At 38.7% G+C, this 19,074-nt stretch overlaps 1 protein-coding gene across 1 annotated transcript in view; it reads left to right on the top strand.

The window, feature by feature from the left end:
- Positions 1-19,074, top strand: part of LOC107741931 (uncharacterized) — a 69,096-nt gene that overhangs the window by 20,228 nt on the left and 29,794 nt on the right. The window contains exons 18-40 of the mRNA XM_016554750.1: positions 457-571; positions 758-2,953; positions 3,096-3,770; positions 4,778-4,890; positions 5,026-5,093; positions 5,288-5,409; positions 6,108-6,238; positions 6,365-6,507; positions 7,763-7,930; positions 8,063-8,283; positions 9,229-11,652; positions 11,966-12,069; positions 13,354-13,460; positions 13,641-13,849; positions 14,713-14,789; positions 14,935-15,065; positions 15,409-15,576; positions 16,056-16,220; positions 16,301-16,496; positions 16,641-16,780; positions 17,368-17,487; positions 17,594-17,684; positions 18,559-18,738. Coding sequence (XP_016410236.1) covers positions 457-571; positions 758-2,953; positions 3,096-3,770; positions 4,778-4,890; positions 5,026-5,093; positions 5,288-5,409; positions 6,108-6,238; positions 6,365-6,507; positions 7,763-7,930; positions 8,063-8,283; positions 9,229-11,652; positions 11,966-12,069; positions 13,354-13,460; positions 13,641-13,849; positions 14,713-14,789; positions 14,935-15,065; positions 15,409-15,576; positions 16,056-16,220; positions 16,301-16,496; positions 16,641-16,780; positions 17,368-17,487; positions 17,594-17,684; positions 18,559-18,738 — 8,064 coding nt within the window. The remainder of the gene's footprint in view (positions 1-456; positions 572-757; positions 2,954-3,095; positions 3,771-4,777; positions 4,891-5,025; positions 5,094-5,287; positions 5,410-6,107; positions 6,239-6,364; positions 6,508-7,762; positions 7,931-8,062; positions 8,284-9,228; positions 11,653-11,965; positions 12,070-13,353; positions 13,461-13,640; positions 13,850-14,712; positions 14,790-14,934; positions 15,066-15,408; positions 15,577-16,055; positions 16,221-16,300; positions 16,497-16,640; positions 16,781-17,367; positions 17,488-17,593; positions 17,685-18,558; positions 18,739-19,074) is intronic.

The raw sequence follows: 19,074 nt of genomic DNA, 5'->3' as shown, positions 1-19,074 counted from the left end.
AACCCTTTAATATAAGATTATGTTGTGCAGTTGTATGATTTTATATCGTTATTAATTTTATACCAATGAGATTTTTATAGCATTGTAAAATCAAGACTATTGTTAATTTTTTTAATTTATTTTTATAAATACATTTATTTTATTTATTTAATTATGTTTTAATAGTGAACTTAAAATGACAGTATAACATTTAATGTTTTAAATATATTCTTTGTTTAATTGTTCATGATACCTCATGCATTAATAAATTTGAACAAATGTAACCTTATTGTAAAGTAATGCCAATTCATTGATATGAAATATGTGTAAATTTGACAATGTATGGCAAAGTGTTATCATTTCCAATCAATCTATCAGTTCATAGTAGAATCACTGAAGATATTGCATGATCAGAATTTTATTTATTTCAGCCATATTATAAATAATATGCAGTGAATTGTACACACTTTTTTGCAGGCACACTTCTTCCATCTGCCTTCACCTGTCAGACTGGCTTTACCTGGGAAAAAGCTGTTCCACTGATTCGTTCTTTGATCTCTGAAGTGTCAAGAGAACCTGACAGCCTGTTAAGGTAGTGATTATTTACTGAATTTGATACCAAAGTAATTTTATATTTAACTTATGTACTACTATGTGCATACTTGATATTCAAAATGTACTGTATCAGATTACATAAAAAGTCCCATTGGTGATACAATATAGATTATTTTTTTTATAGACAATGACTTTCAATTCCACCTTTTTCATTTGATTTTAGACCTCTCCAGGGGACAGTGGCTCTTCTCCAAAACAGTTACATGCCACTTTTACAGCAAGTCAATGCCAATGGCCTACCAGGTCAGCTCCTTGGTAGTGACATCTCACTACAAGACTTGCTGCTGAACCTCATTAATACAGTTGATAAAGAAATTCAGCTTCTCTCCAACATTCAGTCCACACAACAGTTTGACACTCAGCTCTCGCTCACTCTGTTAAACGACATCATGGCAGCTCTTGGACTGGGGCAGGTAGAGAACCTGTTGTCAGGAAGTTCCCAAACAACCAGCATGCACCCAGTCATCATGGGCGTCCTTCAGGTCTTGAACAATGGGTCCATCCAGATGCTAAATGTAGAGGATAGTTTTGCAGTTCTTCAAGCTATTTTGAGCCAACTTGGAGCCATCTTGCCTCCAGAGCAGCAGTATCAGTTAGAAGCAGTGCTAAATAAGACTCATGCCCTCATTCGAGATCTGGAGATCTGTTCAGCTCTTGGCCAGGACTGTGTTGCTGATGTCCAGAATGTCTTTGATAATCTTGGAGCAATCCTTGCATTTGGAAATAATATGACCATCCCAATTACACCTCTTCAGGGTAACATGACTCTCCCTGTTGTGCTTGATGTTCTCGCTCTGCTCCTGCCATGGAACATGTCCCGGCCAGCAGAAGCCTCAATGGAAATTTTCAATAAGATTCAGTATCTTCTTGAGCTGGCTTATGCATCTCCTGTTTTCAACATCAGTCAAGTTTTACAAGCCTCCAATTTCACCATTTTTGAATTAGAACAAGTCAATTCAGTAATTCATTCTAATTGGTCGGCATCCGTACTGCAGACTCTGAATATGGCCATTCAAATCCCACAATGCATGAACACTCAAACCACACAGTCTCCCCAAAAGCCTCCTGCTAATGGACAGGCCGAATGTGTCCTTCAGCTCATCCAGACTGCTTCTGGTTTACTTGGAGTAATACCTGTGGCAGAGAATGCTCAAATGACTCTTAATAATTGGCTTAACATAATTTCAGTAGAGTATCAGAAACTAAATAACATGTCCATTTCTGGATCTGACCCACTTGCACTGACAGAAGAGGGGCTGATAACAACACTGTCAGCCATTAGACAAAACCTTCAAGGTCTTGATGTGGAGAACATCACTAATATTACAAATGAGCTCAAAATTCTGGAAGACCTCTTGAAAAAGGTATTCAGAGAACGATACCCATACCACACCATTAACTCGACATTGATGGTGCAGGGACAGTATGCACAGAGGGTGTATGGAGAAATCACACTGTGGTATTTAAACAAGCTTGGAAATGTCACCAGTGGCAGTATGTTTGCAGAGATTCTCCATCAACTGAAATGCATGACTGAAATGCAGGTGGCACTCATCAATGCAGAAGCAGATATGGTGACGCTAGCAATGAATCAGATCAAGAACTTGACTCATGTGAGGTTTCCTCTGGAAGGCGAGGATCTTGTACATGTTGCCAATACAATCATGGCCATGCTGCAGGGTGAGCTGGCACTGATTAAAGGAACTCTTGAGATCCAGCAGGCGTTCTATGATTCTCTAGGCTCCCCAATGAACATCAGTATTCCTGCTGAAATTGAAGCTCAGATCATGACCTACCTCAACTTGACAAGGGAGTGGATCACTAACCCACAAGTGATGACAGCACTTGCTAGAATTTTCCAGTGGGAAATTAGCTCTGTAGATATCACAACACCTGGGAAGGATCTTGAACAGCTCCTCCAAGCCTTGACTCCCCTACTCCGTCTTGAAGATAGAGAGTCCCTTGTTGTTGTTGACCAGTTCTCTCAGGCAGTAAACTATGCTCTACAGGTGGCTAGCACTGATGGTGGTGTCCAAAGTGAAAACTTCACAGAAGCCATCATCAGTGCTGTGAGAGTGATTCTGAAGAGTATTTCAAATGAAACTGGAACACTACCTCAGCATGTGGTTAACAATATTCTTGGTGCTTTTAATGATTCACTTCAGCTGATCCTGAACCCCAATATGAGCTATGCCCAAGCTAACACACTAACACAGGAGACTATCCAGATGGTAGAGGGAGCGATTCATACCCTTTTACCAGCAGAGGCAGCTGATGTGTTGGTTCCCATTAAAAACAGCATTTTATCCTATCTGAATAATATCTCCCAGCCTGCTGGATTTGATCTTTGGAATGAACTGTGAGTGTAGAGACTGTATATTTGCATATTGTTCTTTCTCTCTGTTTCGTTCTTGCTTTCTCATTACATTTTAATATATGTATTGTATGTATATTTGGAAGAGAGATGACAGTTGCACTGATGTTATTTTCCCTTTTTTTAGCATTGCAAATGTGATGACAGAGCTTCAGAATTCCCTACCATCAAACAACACAGCTCAGCCCATCATATCAATGATAATCAAGGTCACAGAAAACCTTCTGAGCTCAAATGAAAGCAACTTGACAAAGGACTTTATCATTAACCAACAACTGACAATGGCACTTGCTGCAATCTTCCAGGGGAACGTTAGCTCTGTAGATCTTGCTGCAGCTGGGGTGAATCTTGACCAACTTTTGCAAGCCATGGCCCCCCTACTCTCCCCTGAGGACAAAGCCTTCCTCGCTGTTGCTGAACAGTTGTCTCAGAGACTAACCTACGCTCTACAGGTGGCTAGCACTGATGGTGGTCTCCAAAGTGAAAACTTCACAGAAGCCATCATTAGTGCTGTCAGAGTAGTTCTGGAGAGTATTTCAAATGAAACTGGAGCTCTACCTCAGGATGTGGTTAACAATATTTTTGGTGCTTTTAATGGTTCACTTCAGCTGATCCTGAACCCCAATATATACTACATGCAGGCTAACCACCTCACACAGGAGACTATCCAGATGGTAGGGGGAGCTATTCATGGCCTTTTGCCAACAGAGGTCGCTGAGGTGTTGGTTCCCATGAAAAACAGCATTTTAACGTATTTGCAGACCATCTCCCAATCTGCTGGACCAGACAAATGGAATGAAGTGTAAGTATGACTATATATTTTTGTATACACACATATGTGTGTGTGTGTGTGTGTGTATATATATATATGAAGAGTTCAGATGCAAAAGCCTCTAAGTTCCGTTTGAAAATTTCTTCTAAAATGAGCATTTTTATCAGGCTCCTATGCTTATATCCAGTTATTTCACGTAAATGGCAATCTAACGAACCTATTCATTGCCATTAAAGGGAAATTACTGAAACTACACATAGGAGCCTAATAAAAATGCTAATTTTAGAATAAACTTTCAAACTGCACTTAGAGGCTTATGCATATATAGACAAGGAGATCTATAAATATACAGCAGATAGTGAAAAACAAAGAGATCTGTCCTTTTATCAATTTATCCATCTATCCATCCCTAAACTATCATTAAAAAGTTAAGGGTCGGTAAGATTTTTTATTTTTATTTTTTTTAATATAAATTAATACTTTTATTTAGCCAGAATGCATTAAATTAATAAAAAAATGACAGTAAAGTAATTTATAATATTACTTAGACTAAAGTAGTTTATAATATTTATTTAGAAGTTTTCTATTCTAAATAAATGCTATTCTTTTGAACTTTCTATTCATAATAAATGCTGACAAAAATGTATGAAATGTATCACTGTTTACACAAAAAATATTAAGCAGCACAACAGTTTTCAACATTAATAATAACAAGAAATGTTTTTGAGCACCAAATCTACATATGATTTCTGAATGATCATGTGACACTGAAAACTGGAACAACAGCTGCTGTATTCAGCTTTACCAGAAACATATTTCACAATTACAAAATTACAAAATATATAAAAAAAGACCAGCTATTTTAAAATGTATTCATATTTCACAGTATTACTGTTTTAGCCTTTTAGATTAAATAAATGCAGCCTTGGTGAGACTTTCAAAAACGGACCCCAATCTTTTGAATTTTAGTGTAAATGCAGTAAATATATTTGTGTATGCACAGGTAATGACAGTTGGTGTTTCTTTTTCGTTTTCAGCATTGTGAATGTGATGAGAGAGCTTCAGAATTCACTGCCTTCAAACAACACTGCTCAGCCCATCATATCTGTGATTCTCAAGGTCACAGAGTATATTCTAAACTCAAATGAAGGCAAGTTCACTGTATGGTGTTTGTTGGTAATCGGGATTCATTATAAAACAGTTTGTTTATATATTAGTAAAACTATTTAAACCATTATTTCTATATCAAGATGTCATAGATATATGTACTAAATATTTTTCTTAGGATATACAAACATGTGGCATAACCTAGGCAACTTCAGTCTTGGCAGCCTAAATGAAATAACAGAACAGGTAAGTTGCTTTTATTTCTCAAAGGCCTGTAATAAACAGATCTTTCACAACCAACAAATCTTTTGACAAGAAAATGTTGCCATATTATGATATGTGTTGATTTATTGCGCAAATAAATACAATTCACACACACACAAATATAAATGTGTTATGTATACTTGTATCGAGCATTCAACTTTTTTGTGATGCTACAGCTTACAGTCTTTCTGGGCTCTATGTCACCATTCATGAATGAGTCCACCCAGACTGTCACAGAATCTGTAGGCATTCTGGTCCAGATCCTTTCCGGGAGTGCTGACCAGCTGACCTTTGACAAGTAAGCTTCATTTATATAGTCAAGAGAATCATAGAGAGTCCATGTGGCCATAATACTCAGATTCTCTGACAACTTTGACAACTTTAAAATGAACACTGATACAGTAGTTGTTGGGACGATCTTTTTCTCACGCTGAAGATCTGACAAGCTTTTGTTCTTTTCACATTCTTTTCACATTTGTTCCTTTTTTTTTTGTCAGTGCAAAGCAGCATATTACAAAAGCTGATTATTATGTATGATAATTCTAATAACCAAGCATTTGGGGGGGGGGATTTTCCACACTTAAATGACTTTTAAATTAAAAAAGCGGTGGCAGAAATGTCAGAGGCAGTCGATCAGTCTGTCACCTCACGATTTCAGCACAAACGATCAGTAAGTGTGATACTCCTTGCCAAAATTGAGTTGTTTAGTCTTTAAATGGGATGCCAATTAAATCAGCTGATTAAATTCTGCTACATTGGTCAGGATGGAGAAGGTTCTTCAGAATCCCAGAGCATTAATATATTAAAAAGCACACACATATTTGCATTTGGCAGAATGCCTTTTTCCAATGCGACTTACATTGCATTTAAGCTATATATAAATTTTTAATGCATGCCCTGGGAATAAAACCAATGAGCATACATATTAAAAATAGATTTATTTCTTATTGTCTCTCAGTTTTGAATGTTAATCTGACTGTGTTTGTTGAACAACAGGTTGGAGAAGATGTTGGTTGCTCTGTTTTCAACCTTCAAAGGTACTCCTATGTGGGATTCATTGCCGTCTGTCGTGTCCACAATTCAACAAGCCATTGTCAACAGTGCTCACAACATGCAGGCACAAACAGGTGAGAAAAGCAAAGCCTTACTGTTGAATACAGCTGCAAAAGTATTGAAGGGTAGGCGTTCATGTTTCATACAGTCTTTCAGATCTAAACTGTATGCATCTAATGTAAGTGCTTTCTTCTCCTCAGAGCTCCTCCACGTCCTCCAGCAGCCATTGTCCAGCCTTTTGCCAGGCATTGTTCATGTTACGAACACAAGCAGTTTCACTGCTCAGTCCTTTGTTGGTGGATTGCTACAGGCCCTTGTGTCAACTGCCGAAGCTGCTCTGCAGGTTAGAACAACATTCCTATCTACTGATGTGGTGGACTGTTAAGATACTTATACAGACCTTTCTGAAACAATGTAAAGAATGCAGGGTTTTGCTATATATAATAGAGGGTTGGTAAGCTGGAATTTCTGTATAATGCCACTGAAGCTTGTTGAGAAATGATTGACATTCTCATTTATGACACATACCCAATCAATAGCAAAGTCATGTGCATGATACTATGTTCTCAGACACCTACAATGTGTTTGTTGTGGCTTTAGCTTAAAATAGCTGTCCTTAGTGACAGCAGAAAAAAGACTGTCATTATGTAAGCATGACAGTGTAAAATCGAAATGGAAAGTTGTATGTATGATCAGTTGTTTTACAGTGGTTCCCTTTAAGATGGCATCCCACTAGCCAAATTACTTGATTTTGATTTTGAATCCAAAATTTCATTGGTTGAGAAAACTTTTTCTGAGTACTCTGATTGCTACCTGTTATGCTAACCGAAGAGTAACTGAAACCACAAAAAATGTGAATTTGAAAGGTTACCCTAGCACTAACTTAAGAAAATCTCTTTTTATTAGTAAGGACAAGATATCCTAGTAACGCACTATGTTTTTGATCAGGCATTGAGGAGATTGGATCTTGCATAACCTGGTGTTAGTTGTTAATTAGCTTTTTGTGTGTTTCCAAACAGCCACAGGCATCATTCATAAATGTATTTGGGAAATGTTCTGACATTTTGTCTGAAATTAATACAACAACCTTGGCCCAAAAGGCCCACTCAGTGTGCCAAGAACTGTATAAATCACAGATAAACAGCTAGTTATTAGCTTGCGAGCATAGGTGCTACTTTTCATCCCTAGAGAGAATTTGGTTTCCTTTCACAACAGATGCTCAGATCCTGGCAGGAGTCATATATCTCTACTTCTCTGCTACATGTTCAGTGAATGCTTTGTCTACGATAGTATCAATGATCACATCACTTGTATTCACAAGGCATAAAATGAGATCATGGATGGGTTCCCCTCCCCTTCCCCTGGGCCCAACGTACGAACTATGGCCCAAACTTTTTGCCATCCTGACAAACTCAGAATATCTGTGTTTTGTTTTTCTTGCATTTACAAGTTCTCTTTAAATGTGATGACTTTTTGACTCCAGAATTAAATAGTGAATTTAGAAATAGTGAAAAACAATTCAGTACCATCCTGTCTAATCTCTCCATGTGTGTTAGGATTTTATGATAATTATTTTATTTTATATCCTCACCCCTCAGGCTGGTTTGGAGGGTCAGAGCCTGAACTGCAGCTACATGCAGCAAATATGGCAGGATGTCAGAGCTGGTGCTGGAATAAGTGAAGACACTGTTGCTTTGTGGTGTAACATCAGCCTACTGCCAGTCATAGCAGCCTACAATAAACCAGCTCCAGCCTTTAATATGACAGTGAGACAATAAGTTCCAGTTTTATAATAACAGCCTTTTTTATGGCTCTCAAATGCAACTATCATATGTCACCACTAGATGGTAGTGTGCACTAAAGACTGATTTAGACTTTGTCCCTCTGTTTCTAAACAGGGAATGGCAATTAACCCTCTATGGATAAACGCCACTGCAGGAATGATGGCCGAGTCACTGGAGACTTTCTATGGGGCGATCCTGAACAGTACCTTTGCTGTCAATCACCTTACAGAAGTCCTGTTGCATTACACTTCAATGCTATACAACCTCTCAGTGCTAGAAATAACAAACCAGGCTGACTGGAATGTCCAGCTCCTCCAGATGCAGCTGTACCAAAGGTATTAATGCGCTGGAGTCATTTTTACACTATCATATATTCTTACCGTGATACTTGACCCAAGTCATATTACATGACAGCAAACAAATGGCAGTCTTATAACAGTGAAAGATCTTTTATAAAGATAAACGCTATTGAGCTTTTTACCTTTTTTTTTTCAAACTGTAGGCTATAGCTTGACTAAATTGCCGACAACAAAAGCGTGCAGCAATTTTGACCGCACTCATACGCCCATTATACCTCGACATTATAATGAGCCGATTATATTACCGAAATACCATCTCAAATTTGCCAAGAGATTTGCATTTATTAACCATAAGGACCAGGGGTTGGAATCATGCAAACAAACTAAGTAAGAGTAATTAAATTTGCATTAAGGTTGATTTATTCAGTTTGACTCCTTTGCTTCCAAACAGGTTTGAGCAGATAAAGTAGTTTCTATTATTCTGTTATCTCTTTCTCCCTGCTCTTAAATTGATTCTGCTTTATGTGCTCATCCCTGTAATGAACTGACTACTGATAGGAATCAAATTATGCATTTGCGCATATCTGGGCGAATCAATCACGTAAGACTGCAGGAACATTTCTGTACCCGCTGTAGATCATTGAACATGATGGAAATGGTCTCTAAGTCTATTATAACTATACAGTTCTATTAATATAATATGAGTGCCCACTGAAATGGAGAGCAAAATCAAGATTAAATATGGAATAATGTTTTGCTGCTTTAAATATAAGTAATCCAGTTTAAAAATTGTAGACATCTTATGTTCATATGGCCGATTCATAAATGGTCCCATCAACTCTACATTTAAGTATCTTGGACTGTAATGGTTTATAATCTATCACATATATGCATAACAGTACATTATTTAATCCAGCTATTTATTTTTATTTTGTAACTTTTTTGTGAATATGCAATACTAATTTGTCTCTCATTCATTAGCCTCTCCTCAGTACAAATGGCTCTGGAGCAAATTAAGACAGAAGCTCCCTGGATGACGCCATACATCGAGGCAATTGGAAAAACTATAGAGGTCATCCTACAGAATGGCAATCTCCTTCAGAACTCAACTGTAAGCCCTCAGATCATCATGCAAGCTCTGGAGATCACGCTTACCGGAATGAATTTTACAAAGGAAACCATTAATTACATCCTGAGTGGAGACATATTTATGAACCCCAATGGAAGCACAGTTGACAGTTTAATAAAAGAGGTTATCCAACAAATCATTGGTACGGGATTGCTGGGCAACTGGCCCACCCTTTATGGAATAATGCAGCAAGTTCTGTATTTGGAAGAAACAAGTGGCACCCTATGGAAAACTGTTGATTTTTTCAACTGGCTATACACTACTCAAGATACTGGACTAAATTTGGTCTTGGAGATCCTGCGCAAGCTATACGATATAGTAAGAGATGCCCTAACTAAGATGCCACTGCCGTGTCTCTCAAAAACCTTTATTGACCTTTCGGGGAATGTTTTGTACATGCTGAAACAGATCAAACTAACCAGTGACCTCTTCGACCCTGTGGAACAATATCTAAGCCCACTTAAAATACAAATTGCTCAGGGACAGAACCTGCAAGGTCTTGTGTCCCACACAAGAAATGCCAGAAGAATTGCTAGCGAAGTACAGAGAGAGCCAGTGGATGACTTCCTTGACCTTCTTGACATCGACTACCAAGCCTTGCTTGAAGTTCTATCCATTCCACCCACATCGACTGAAATTCTGGAGACTATTCATGTTTTCTTTGCAAATCCAGACTTGGGTGTCATCCTGAAGGGTTATTTGAGTGAAATGACTGGAAACACAAGTCAGGAGGAAACCATTGACACAGCTCTGAACGTGCTGTCCTACTTGACACTCCCTAGCAATGGACAGCAGTTCCTGGAGATGTTCATAGACATCGGAAGTGATGGGTGGAATTTGCAGGACCTTGATAATGTAAAGAAATTTGCAGAGAGCCTAGGAAGAACAATTGACGTGGCCATGGTGCTATCCGACCAGCCACCTCTGAACATTGCGCAAAGAACCAAGCACATGGCCCAACAACTTCAAGCTTTGGTGTCAAATATCATCTTACAGGGTGGAAATGGCACCGACACTGCAATCCAATTCCTCACGGCGCTCAACAACATCCTTACCGAGAACTTTGAGGAAATCAAGGACATCAGCCCTCAGGTCACTGGCATTCTCCAAAACATAATTGGCTCGTTTTCCAGTCCAGGGTCGCAGATGAGCGTAGCATCCTATTTGGCAGCCAAGGATCAAACTGCAGAAGCCTTCGACTCACTTCCCTCTGGAGAGATAGCTGTGTATTTCAACATATCTGGACAAATGCTGCAAGCCTTTGCATTGCTCGAGGCATATCCCGGAGACATAGAAAAAGTCATAATGTCCACCAGCATGATTTCTAACTCCCTAAACCATGTCCTTGCCCTCTCGAATATCACAGCTCTTCCGAATGGACAATCTGTTCAAGAGGTCACCCATCCCCTCATCCTTAGCAGTGCCATGGCCACCCACATCCTGTTCAACCTCTCCATGTCAAACTATAGCCTGAGCAGCGGTGCTGAGAGGGAGATGCTTTTGACCCAGACGTTCAATCAGATGGTTGTCGTTCTCCCCAAGGAAACACACATGTACCTCTTTGCTATCAAATCAGCTCTATTCACTGCCCTCTCGAGAGTATCCAACACTGCGGAAATTACATCCCACTTCCCAGAAATCTCCCAGCTGGTTACACAGTCTCTTCTTAACTCTCTAAACATTACTTATGATCCGACATCCATGCATATGACTCCAGATGGCCTTGTTTACATCTTGATGACCGTGTCTAATCAAGTGTCCATGAGTCTCTACGAGGGCCTTATGTTATCCGGTTCCCCTATCCAAATCTCACAAGCAGTGAACTCTTTAAGTGAGGTTGCATCTTTCATATACTTGATAATGCCTGTTGAGGGACGGCCATACATCAATATCACACTCAACCTTATGGAGACAATGTCTTTTGTTCTTAATGACACCAGCACCTTTGGGGATGTCAGTGGGGCTGTATCTCAAGTAACCAGTTCTGTCAACATCCTTCTGGCCTTGGTGCACAACATGAACACAAATTCCTCCAGCACCATTATAGGTGACCTAGAGCAGACCCTTAAGACAATCCTAATGATCATCCAAGCAGACCAAAACCCTTTCACCCAAACAGCTGTTATTACCCAGCAGCTGCTGCACACCATCCAAAATCTCATCTCGCTGGACAATAGCAGCAATGTGGAGTCTGAACTCGCCAAAATAGTGCTGGGGGCTTCTAGCATGAATATCGGCCATCTGCTGGGGATGAATGACACTAACTGGACCGACAAGTGAGTTTCTTTGAGGTTGTGCTCCCAAGGCTGGTTCCTGGTTATAAGCTCATAACTAGGCCCAGTTTTTCATTTCTTTTTCTTGTTCAATGCATGGCTATTACTTCGCTCTCATAATTTCAGCCACCATGGCATTTACCCTGCATAATAGCTTACTTCTTCAGAGAAACATAGTTTATGACTCTGAAAAGAACACAGTCTTGGGGTCATGAAAATAAATGATCATAATCCATAGTAGTACATTATGATTAAGCTAACCCAGCGGAAAGAGCAACTTTTTGTTAGTTAATTAAACTTTTCTCTGTTTACATAGGCTGCCTGTGCTGTTGACAAACCTCGCTAATAGCCTTCCAGAAGACCTGCCATATTCTTCTCTTATTAAGTCCATCATGAGAAGTCTGGCCAACGAATCCCAAGGTACATAAATCATCTTGCAAGATCTACTGACCTATAACACTGTTCATTCAGGGGTTTTATTTCCACGATCTTTTGTTCCCACAGTTGCATATAGCGTGTATAAGTATTTTGCATTCAGCCATGTGAATACATAATTATTTCTTTGCATAATTTACATTTATTTAGCTCAAGAACAAGATGCATGTGCACAGTAAATGTCGCAGACTCCAGGTTCTCCCTCAAAATAAATTACTCTTAGTAATCCCCACAGACATTAAACAAAGTATGTTGCTTTATGTTTCTGACATTGCAAAGATTTGGTGCTTTTCATAGCAGTGCAGTAAATGGCAGGTTTGAAGTCTGCTTTCTGCAATATTCAGCCAGGAGGCATGTGGCCAGACTGAGTATGAGAAAGCCTTTTACAGTGCCTGTGCTCTTTAAAATAGCAAATGTTTCTTTTTCCTACCCCATACTCTCTTTTATATTATCAGCCCAGTCTATTTAAACGAGTAGTTCACCCCAAAAATGTAAAGGTCATTATTTACTCTTTCTTGTGTCATTCCAAACCTGTATGCAAGTATTATTTTACTATAAATCCTTAAATGTATTCAAATAGTTTTTGTTTTAGGCATAGATTTTACTAAATTTAGTGATGTTTGTGCTTTAAGCAAGAAAATAATTTAACATTGGGATAAAATAATAAACCTAATTAAGAGATAATGTATGGTCTGAAAACAAGTGTCAAATATTACTTTCTTTTCTGAAACAAGATAACAAGACAAAAGTATACTTCGAGTGAATAATTTTCATTTCTAGATGAACTATCCTTTTCAAGAGTTAACTTTAAAACATATCATCATGCCTGTGCTCCAGAGTGCACCATTTTTTTCCCTCTGGAGATCCACAGTTTTTATTCCCCAATTTCTTTGTCTGCAGCACTCCCTCATTTAAATTGATAAGCTGCTTTTCAAGCCTCTCAGTTTGCTTTATATTTTCTTTAATAAAGCTGATGTCTTGTTGAGCATTTAATTTCCCTCATAGCTGTCTGATCTTTTATATTGCTTAAGGTGTTGCACACGTAAGAGCTGTCAGATCTAAATCAGCACAGAGCACCATAAAGCTTTCAATGTCTCTTTTCTAAGGGGGGATTTTTTGCTAGATCATTTGCTGCTTGCTGCACTGTGAGGTTGGCCTGAAAGTGGAGTTAGGTGCAAGTAATGATGCCTGTAGGGAATTTAAGTTACTTTAGCTCTGCAAAAGCTTGATCTTTGTTTTCCCTCTTCCATTTCTCTTGCCTCTCTGCAGAAAATCTGCATCTTCTACTGCAAGTGCTAAACACCGCTTTTGAATTAGGCTCAGCCAACTGGGCAAATGAGAGTTCGGGCATGATACTGGACCACCTGTTAACTAAGGTGAGATTTTTGATGGTTTAGACACAAAAAAGTGATTTTTTAAAAAGCATATGCCAGCAAGAATTACCATCTTGTTATTATTGCTATGCTCATTCCAAGTTGTAAAGAGAATAGAAAATGACAAATTATTAGGCCTATATTTCAAGTATTCTGAAGCCAACTTCTTTCATGATAACGTAGGTGTGTGCTCTGGAAAACATGGCTTCTGTGCAGCTGATCACCCAGGTTCTGCCTCTGGGTCCCAGAGTGCTATGCGACACTGTTGTTCCCGCAGTTCAGGCCTTCCATGTGCTCACAACCAACCTGGTGAACCAAACCACCGACATCTATGATCTGATTTTCCAGACATTCATTGGAGACCCTAACACTTACAACACTGAAGTGGACTGGTACTGCTTTCTATAATGACCTTCAACCTTGTTGTTGTAGCTTGTACGAGAGTGACGTGACATGTGGCCAAGTATGGTTACCCATACTAGGAATTAGTGCTCTGCATTTATCCCATCCTAAGTACACACACACAGCAGTGAACACACACACACCGTGAACACACACCCGGAGCAGTGGGCTGCCATTTATGCTGCGGCGCCCGGGGAGCAGCTGGGGGTTCGGTGCCTTGCTCAAGGGCACCTCAGTCGTGGTATTGAAGGTGGGAGAGAGCGCTGTACATTCACTCCCCCCACCTACAATCCCTGCCGGTACGAGACTCGACCCCGCAACCGTTGGGTTACGAGTCCGACTCTCTAACCATTAGGCCACGACTCCCCCCTAATGTACTATGTATGTTCAGTAGTGTTGGGGAGTAACTTACTAAAAGTTGCTGTGCTACTTATATTTAAGTTGAGCTATTTTTTTATTTGCATAAAAAACAATGGTGCAGTGTATTAAATTCATTTTTTTTCTCCACTTCTTCATCTTCATCAAAAAATTCATCAGGTGTTTAAGTTTTTTTAATTCAAATACATTTACAAAATATAATAATGAAATTAAATGTAACTGTTTATCACTGTTTTCCATTTAATGTATTATTATTATATTTATGACAATACTTGTATTGTCATAATATTGTGTGTGTATATATATATATATATATATATATATATATAAATACATTTTAAATAAATAATATGTAGATAAATATATACATATTTATATTTATATAAATAATGGTAAAACATTTCAAACAGTTTGTCTAGGAATACTACTCATGGTTTTAATCTCTGTCTATTCTCTCTCTTTCTTTTTTATAAAGGACATCAACTCTCTCTCAAATTGTGGGCTTCAACGTCTCAACTCTGAAAAATCTTAATATCAATATTTCATCTCCAGGTACGTACCGCTGTCGCCTCTATCAAAAGTACTGCGGAAACACAAGTGTTCCTTAGCTATCAGATGGTGGTCCAATCAGTCTTTTTCAACCTTGTCATGGTGCATGTCTGCTCTCTCACTTGTCTTTTGACTTGCGTTTTGACAGCTGAAGTGAAAGTTTCAGAGCTGCTGAAAAATACCACTCTGTTTGTTCAGGATGTCGAGCGGTATACCAACTTTCCCCCTCACATTCTTCAGGCTCTATTAGATTACCCTCTACCCAGCAGCAACATGCAGGTACACCACAACTCATGCATACATCAGAGGGGCTCAAAAGATGTGTCCAAAAATCATGGCTTCACACAGTGTGAGACAGAAATGAAAATAAATTGAATCACACTGTATTCTGAGGTAGATGGGCTCCCCTTGCTGAGTCTTGGTTCCTCCCAAGGATTTTCCCCCCATCCTACCTAAACAACTTTGAGCATTTTCATTGCCATTGTTGTCTTTTGCTTGCTCACAGAGTGTTGAGTGCAATACGCTTTAGTAACAAATATCTCTGTCTCTCACCAGTGTGAAGTCTTGTAGAGTGCAAATTTATTGTAATGTGTTTTGTTTGTCATCTCTCTCCTCTTCACAGATCTTGGCATGGTTGGCAAACCTGCACCAGTGCTCGGACCCCTCGTCTTTGCAACTGGACCCTGCAGGGCAGGAGATCTTCAGCACCTTCTGTGAACTGTCACGTGAATGGTACAGCATCACGGTTCTCTTTCTTCGCCATGTGGACACGAAGGCGGCTTTATTCAGGGTAAAGAGCTGGGCACAGAATGTATTGTATATATTGTACATCCAGTGAAATTAAATACAAGAAAAGTTTTGCATATAGTTACAATGAAATAAATAATAATGCTTGCTTTTTATGCATTTATTATTATGGATTTTTCTCATTTACGGTTAGATTGGGGCTGGGGCAGCCTGAGCTCACTGTTAGCCATTCAAGATTTTGCTGTACCGTTTGTTTGTAATGAAAAACCATCTATTATAATCTTTGGTTTGCTTCCATTAAGTTTAAAGTAAAGAGAGAAAATAATATATATTTTTTAATTATTTAATTCAAAAGTGTTTAAGTGTGTAATTGACTGGATTATCGAGCCATAGACATTGCCACTTTTATATTTTTAATGTATATAAACCATTTTCTGTTCAAGTTCCAGAACAAATAACTATATTATGCAATATACATTACATTGCTGCTGTCTGTCGTAACCTTGGGACATTTTGTTGCAGCTGGTGTTGTCCAAAGAAATTCAGGATTTGGTGGCAATCATGCTAGAGATGATCAAGTTTTTGACGGACATGATGCACAAACTGGTACCTGCCCTTAACAAACTGCAGGAATACCTGACAAACATTGGAGAACTAAACCTGGTGGCCGACCAAGAGTTCCACAATGTAAGTTTTATTTTATTTTATTTTATTTTATTTTATTTTATTTTTAAATAAAACCTGTCTTTGTATTCTCCTTCCCACAGCTGGTGAGGGGAAAGCGGTCCACCATGTCTAGCAGGGCCACCTTTAGTACCATTGCTCGTGCCTTATGCAAAAACGGCATCCTGACGCTGTTCGCCATCGCAAAAGTTCCTATCGTAACGGAGACTGATCCTTCTGTCCAGACGGACCACAAAAGAGAAGAGCTGATTAAGAAGTTCAAAATCCCACCCGATGCTAGTATGAACGCATATTCTGAGCACACAGCTAAATGTGCACTAAAGCATTATGATAATGACCTGTCAAGAATCTGCTTACAGCATATTGAGTTCAGTTTGATGAAGTGCTGTGGTCAGGCTTAATTAATATACTGCTTATGTCCAGGTCCCTTCTGTATGAACCTCTACTTGGATATGGTGAACACTACAGGTGGCGCGGTGGCCTGGGCCTTCCTCAAACCCATGCTGTTAGGACAGGTCCTGTACTCACCAGACACACCAGTGACGAGAGAGCTTATGAGAAAGGTGCTGGTTTAAAACATCTTACGAATAAATATTTAGCATGTAGGCCACATTTACACTTTCGCTGATTTTTGACAAAGAGATCATTTTTGCATGCATGTAAAAAGCAAAAATGTGTAATTGGATCCAGTTTGGGCCACTTTTACATATGTGTTACGTTCTTATTTCAAAAGTTTGAATTTCCAATTTTCTGCCTTGGAAAAAAAACTGATGAACGTATGAAATCAAACATGGCAACACCAAGGGAAAAGTGTAGTTTACTTTAATCAAGCAAAAGTTCCTACAGAGGCAGGTGTGTAAAACATAATAAATGACCTTCTCTGTTGGTAATTGTACAGTTAACATTGTACAACGTCATTTATTCTCCACAGTTGCTAGGAGACGTATTTGCAGAGAATCAGATACCTGCAAAGATAAAGTATATAGGAATATCCCGCTTCTGACTTGGGATAGACTGCAGCATAAATCTGGACTTCTGACCCACATCTATAGTCATATCGATTCTCCTTTTAAGATATTGACGGGTAGTGTTTTCTTGTAACATTTTTTTTTTTTTTTTTGGTAACAAAACATTTCCTTCTTTCTTGCAGTCAAATTCTACACTGCACCAGTTTGGTGATCTAAAGCTTTATGCGTCCGAGTGGATAGAGTCATCGTCATATGTGATGCAGTCTGCCAACATCCTGACAAAAACCTTGCCAATACTTCAGGTATTCAGTCAAGAGAAAATTAAATAAACACTTTTTATTTGATTTATTTATTTTTTCCCCCTCTACTGCATTAAGTGCTCTCTTATCAAACTCTCTCTCTTCACAGAATTCTCTGAGCAATCCTTTCGTCCAAAACTTCATTCAGACTCAGACTGGCATTGATGTTGCACAAATGAGTGCAACTCTCAACCAATTCTGTAAGTAACAGTACATGCAATGCTTGCATCATGGGGATGCAGCATTATTATTACAAGAAAGTTTCTCATTATTAGGAGATGTTATTATAGCAAGAACATTTCTAATATTTATGTGAAACAAAGTCATTTTTATGAGAAAATTCTCATTATTACAAGTTACTAAGTCATTACCATGAGAAAGTTTTGCATTTTAATGAAATGTTGTCGTAATGATGTGCTTTTTCTAGTGCTGTCAAACGATTAATCGCGATTAATCGTTTGACAGCACTATTTTTTTCTAAATAATATACTGTAGCATGTTAACCCATAATTATGATAGAGTTTCTCATTATTTTTATAACTTAAAGATTCATATTTGTTTCTCAATTGTGGCAGGAACCGTAATACAACTGTGGCTTCCATAATACTGTACATTAAAAGAATGTGTATATGTATTAATATTATGACTGAATAAATACATATTTATTTATTAATAGTTTTATATAAAAAATAGTTTTTACTATTAATTCTTTCTTGTAAATTCAGATTAACTAATTAAATAACCACAGGACCCTGGAGTTTGTCTATAAACTGTTAGCAATGGGGAGCAAAAACAGACATTAATGGTTCACATGGCAATTAAATCACAGACAACCATCTGTAAATGCTGAAATCATGTCTCCCTGAGAAATAATTACTCTCAGAATAGAGCTTATGTCTGTCAGACACAAATTTACCTAACCTCCTCTGGGAAAACTATCCCTGTCCGAATGGAGTTTTACAGCCGAGCATTTGACAACTCATGAGCCAGAGCCAGAGATGCATTGCTCCTATACACAAGAGTCTTATCCTAAATCTGCAGTGGCTTGAACAGTTTTTCAAACTCTCTCTGCAGCAAACATGACAGTCCTTTTAGAGAAAAACAAGTTTATCATGGAGCAGATCACCACCCTTTCCATACTGATGATGAACCTTTCCTCCTGTGTCAACTTCGACCGCTACCGAGCCTTCAACTCCACTGATGATCTCGACGAGCAGGCGGAGAGACTGGCTCAAAACCGTGAGCTCTACGCCAGTGAGTTCACTGAATGAAAAGTGGAGACATGGGGTAATGTCCTGAAAAGTCACCTTCTCCTTGTAATACCTATGTCATATCCTTGTCATTATACAAATTTATGTCCTCATTTGTCACAAAAACGCGCACACACACACACACACACACACACACACACACACTCTCTCATCAGGAGATACCTCTTCAATTGACTACTCCACTCATGCGTTTGGTGATACTCTCGTTTGAGGACACCACAGGCACTGAAGAGCCATCGGGCTGTAAAGCCTGTAATTCAATGCAATTCGATTCAATTCCATTGAGATATAGATTTCCACTGTTATCGAGGAGCAGCAG

The sequence above is a fragment of the Sinocyclocheilus rhinocerous genome, unplaced genomic scaffold, assembly GCF_001515625.1.
Source record: "Sinocyclocheilus rhinocerous isolate Xijiao unplaced genomic scaffold, SAMN03320098_v1.1 scaffold226, whole genome shotgun sequence".
In the NCBI taxonomy this organism is placed as follows: domain Eukaryota; kingdom Metazoa; phylum Chordata; class Actinopteri; order Cypriniformes; family Cyprinidae; genus Sinocyclocheilus; species Sinocyclocheilus rhinocerous.
Note: the sequence above shows the minus strand (reverse complement) of the source record. Positions and strands in the feature narration are given on the sequence as shown.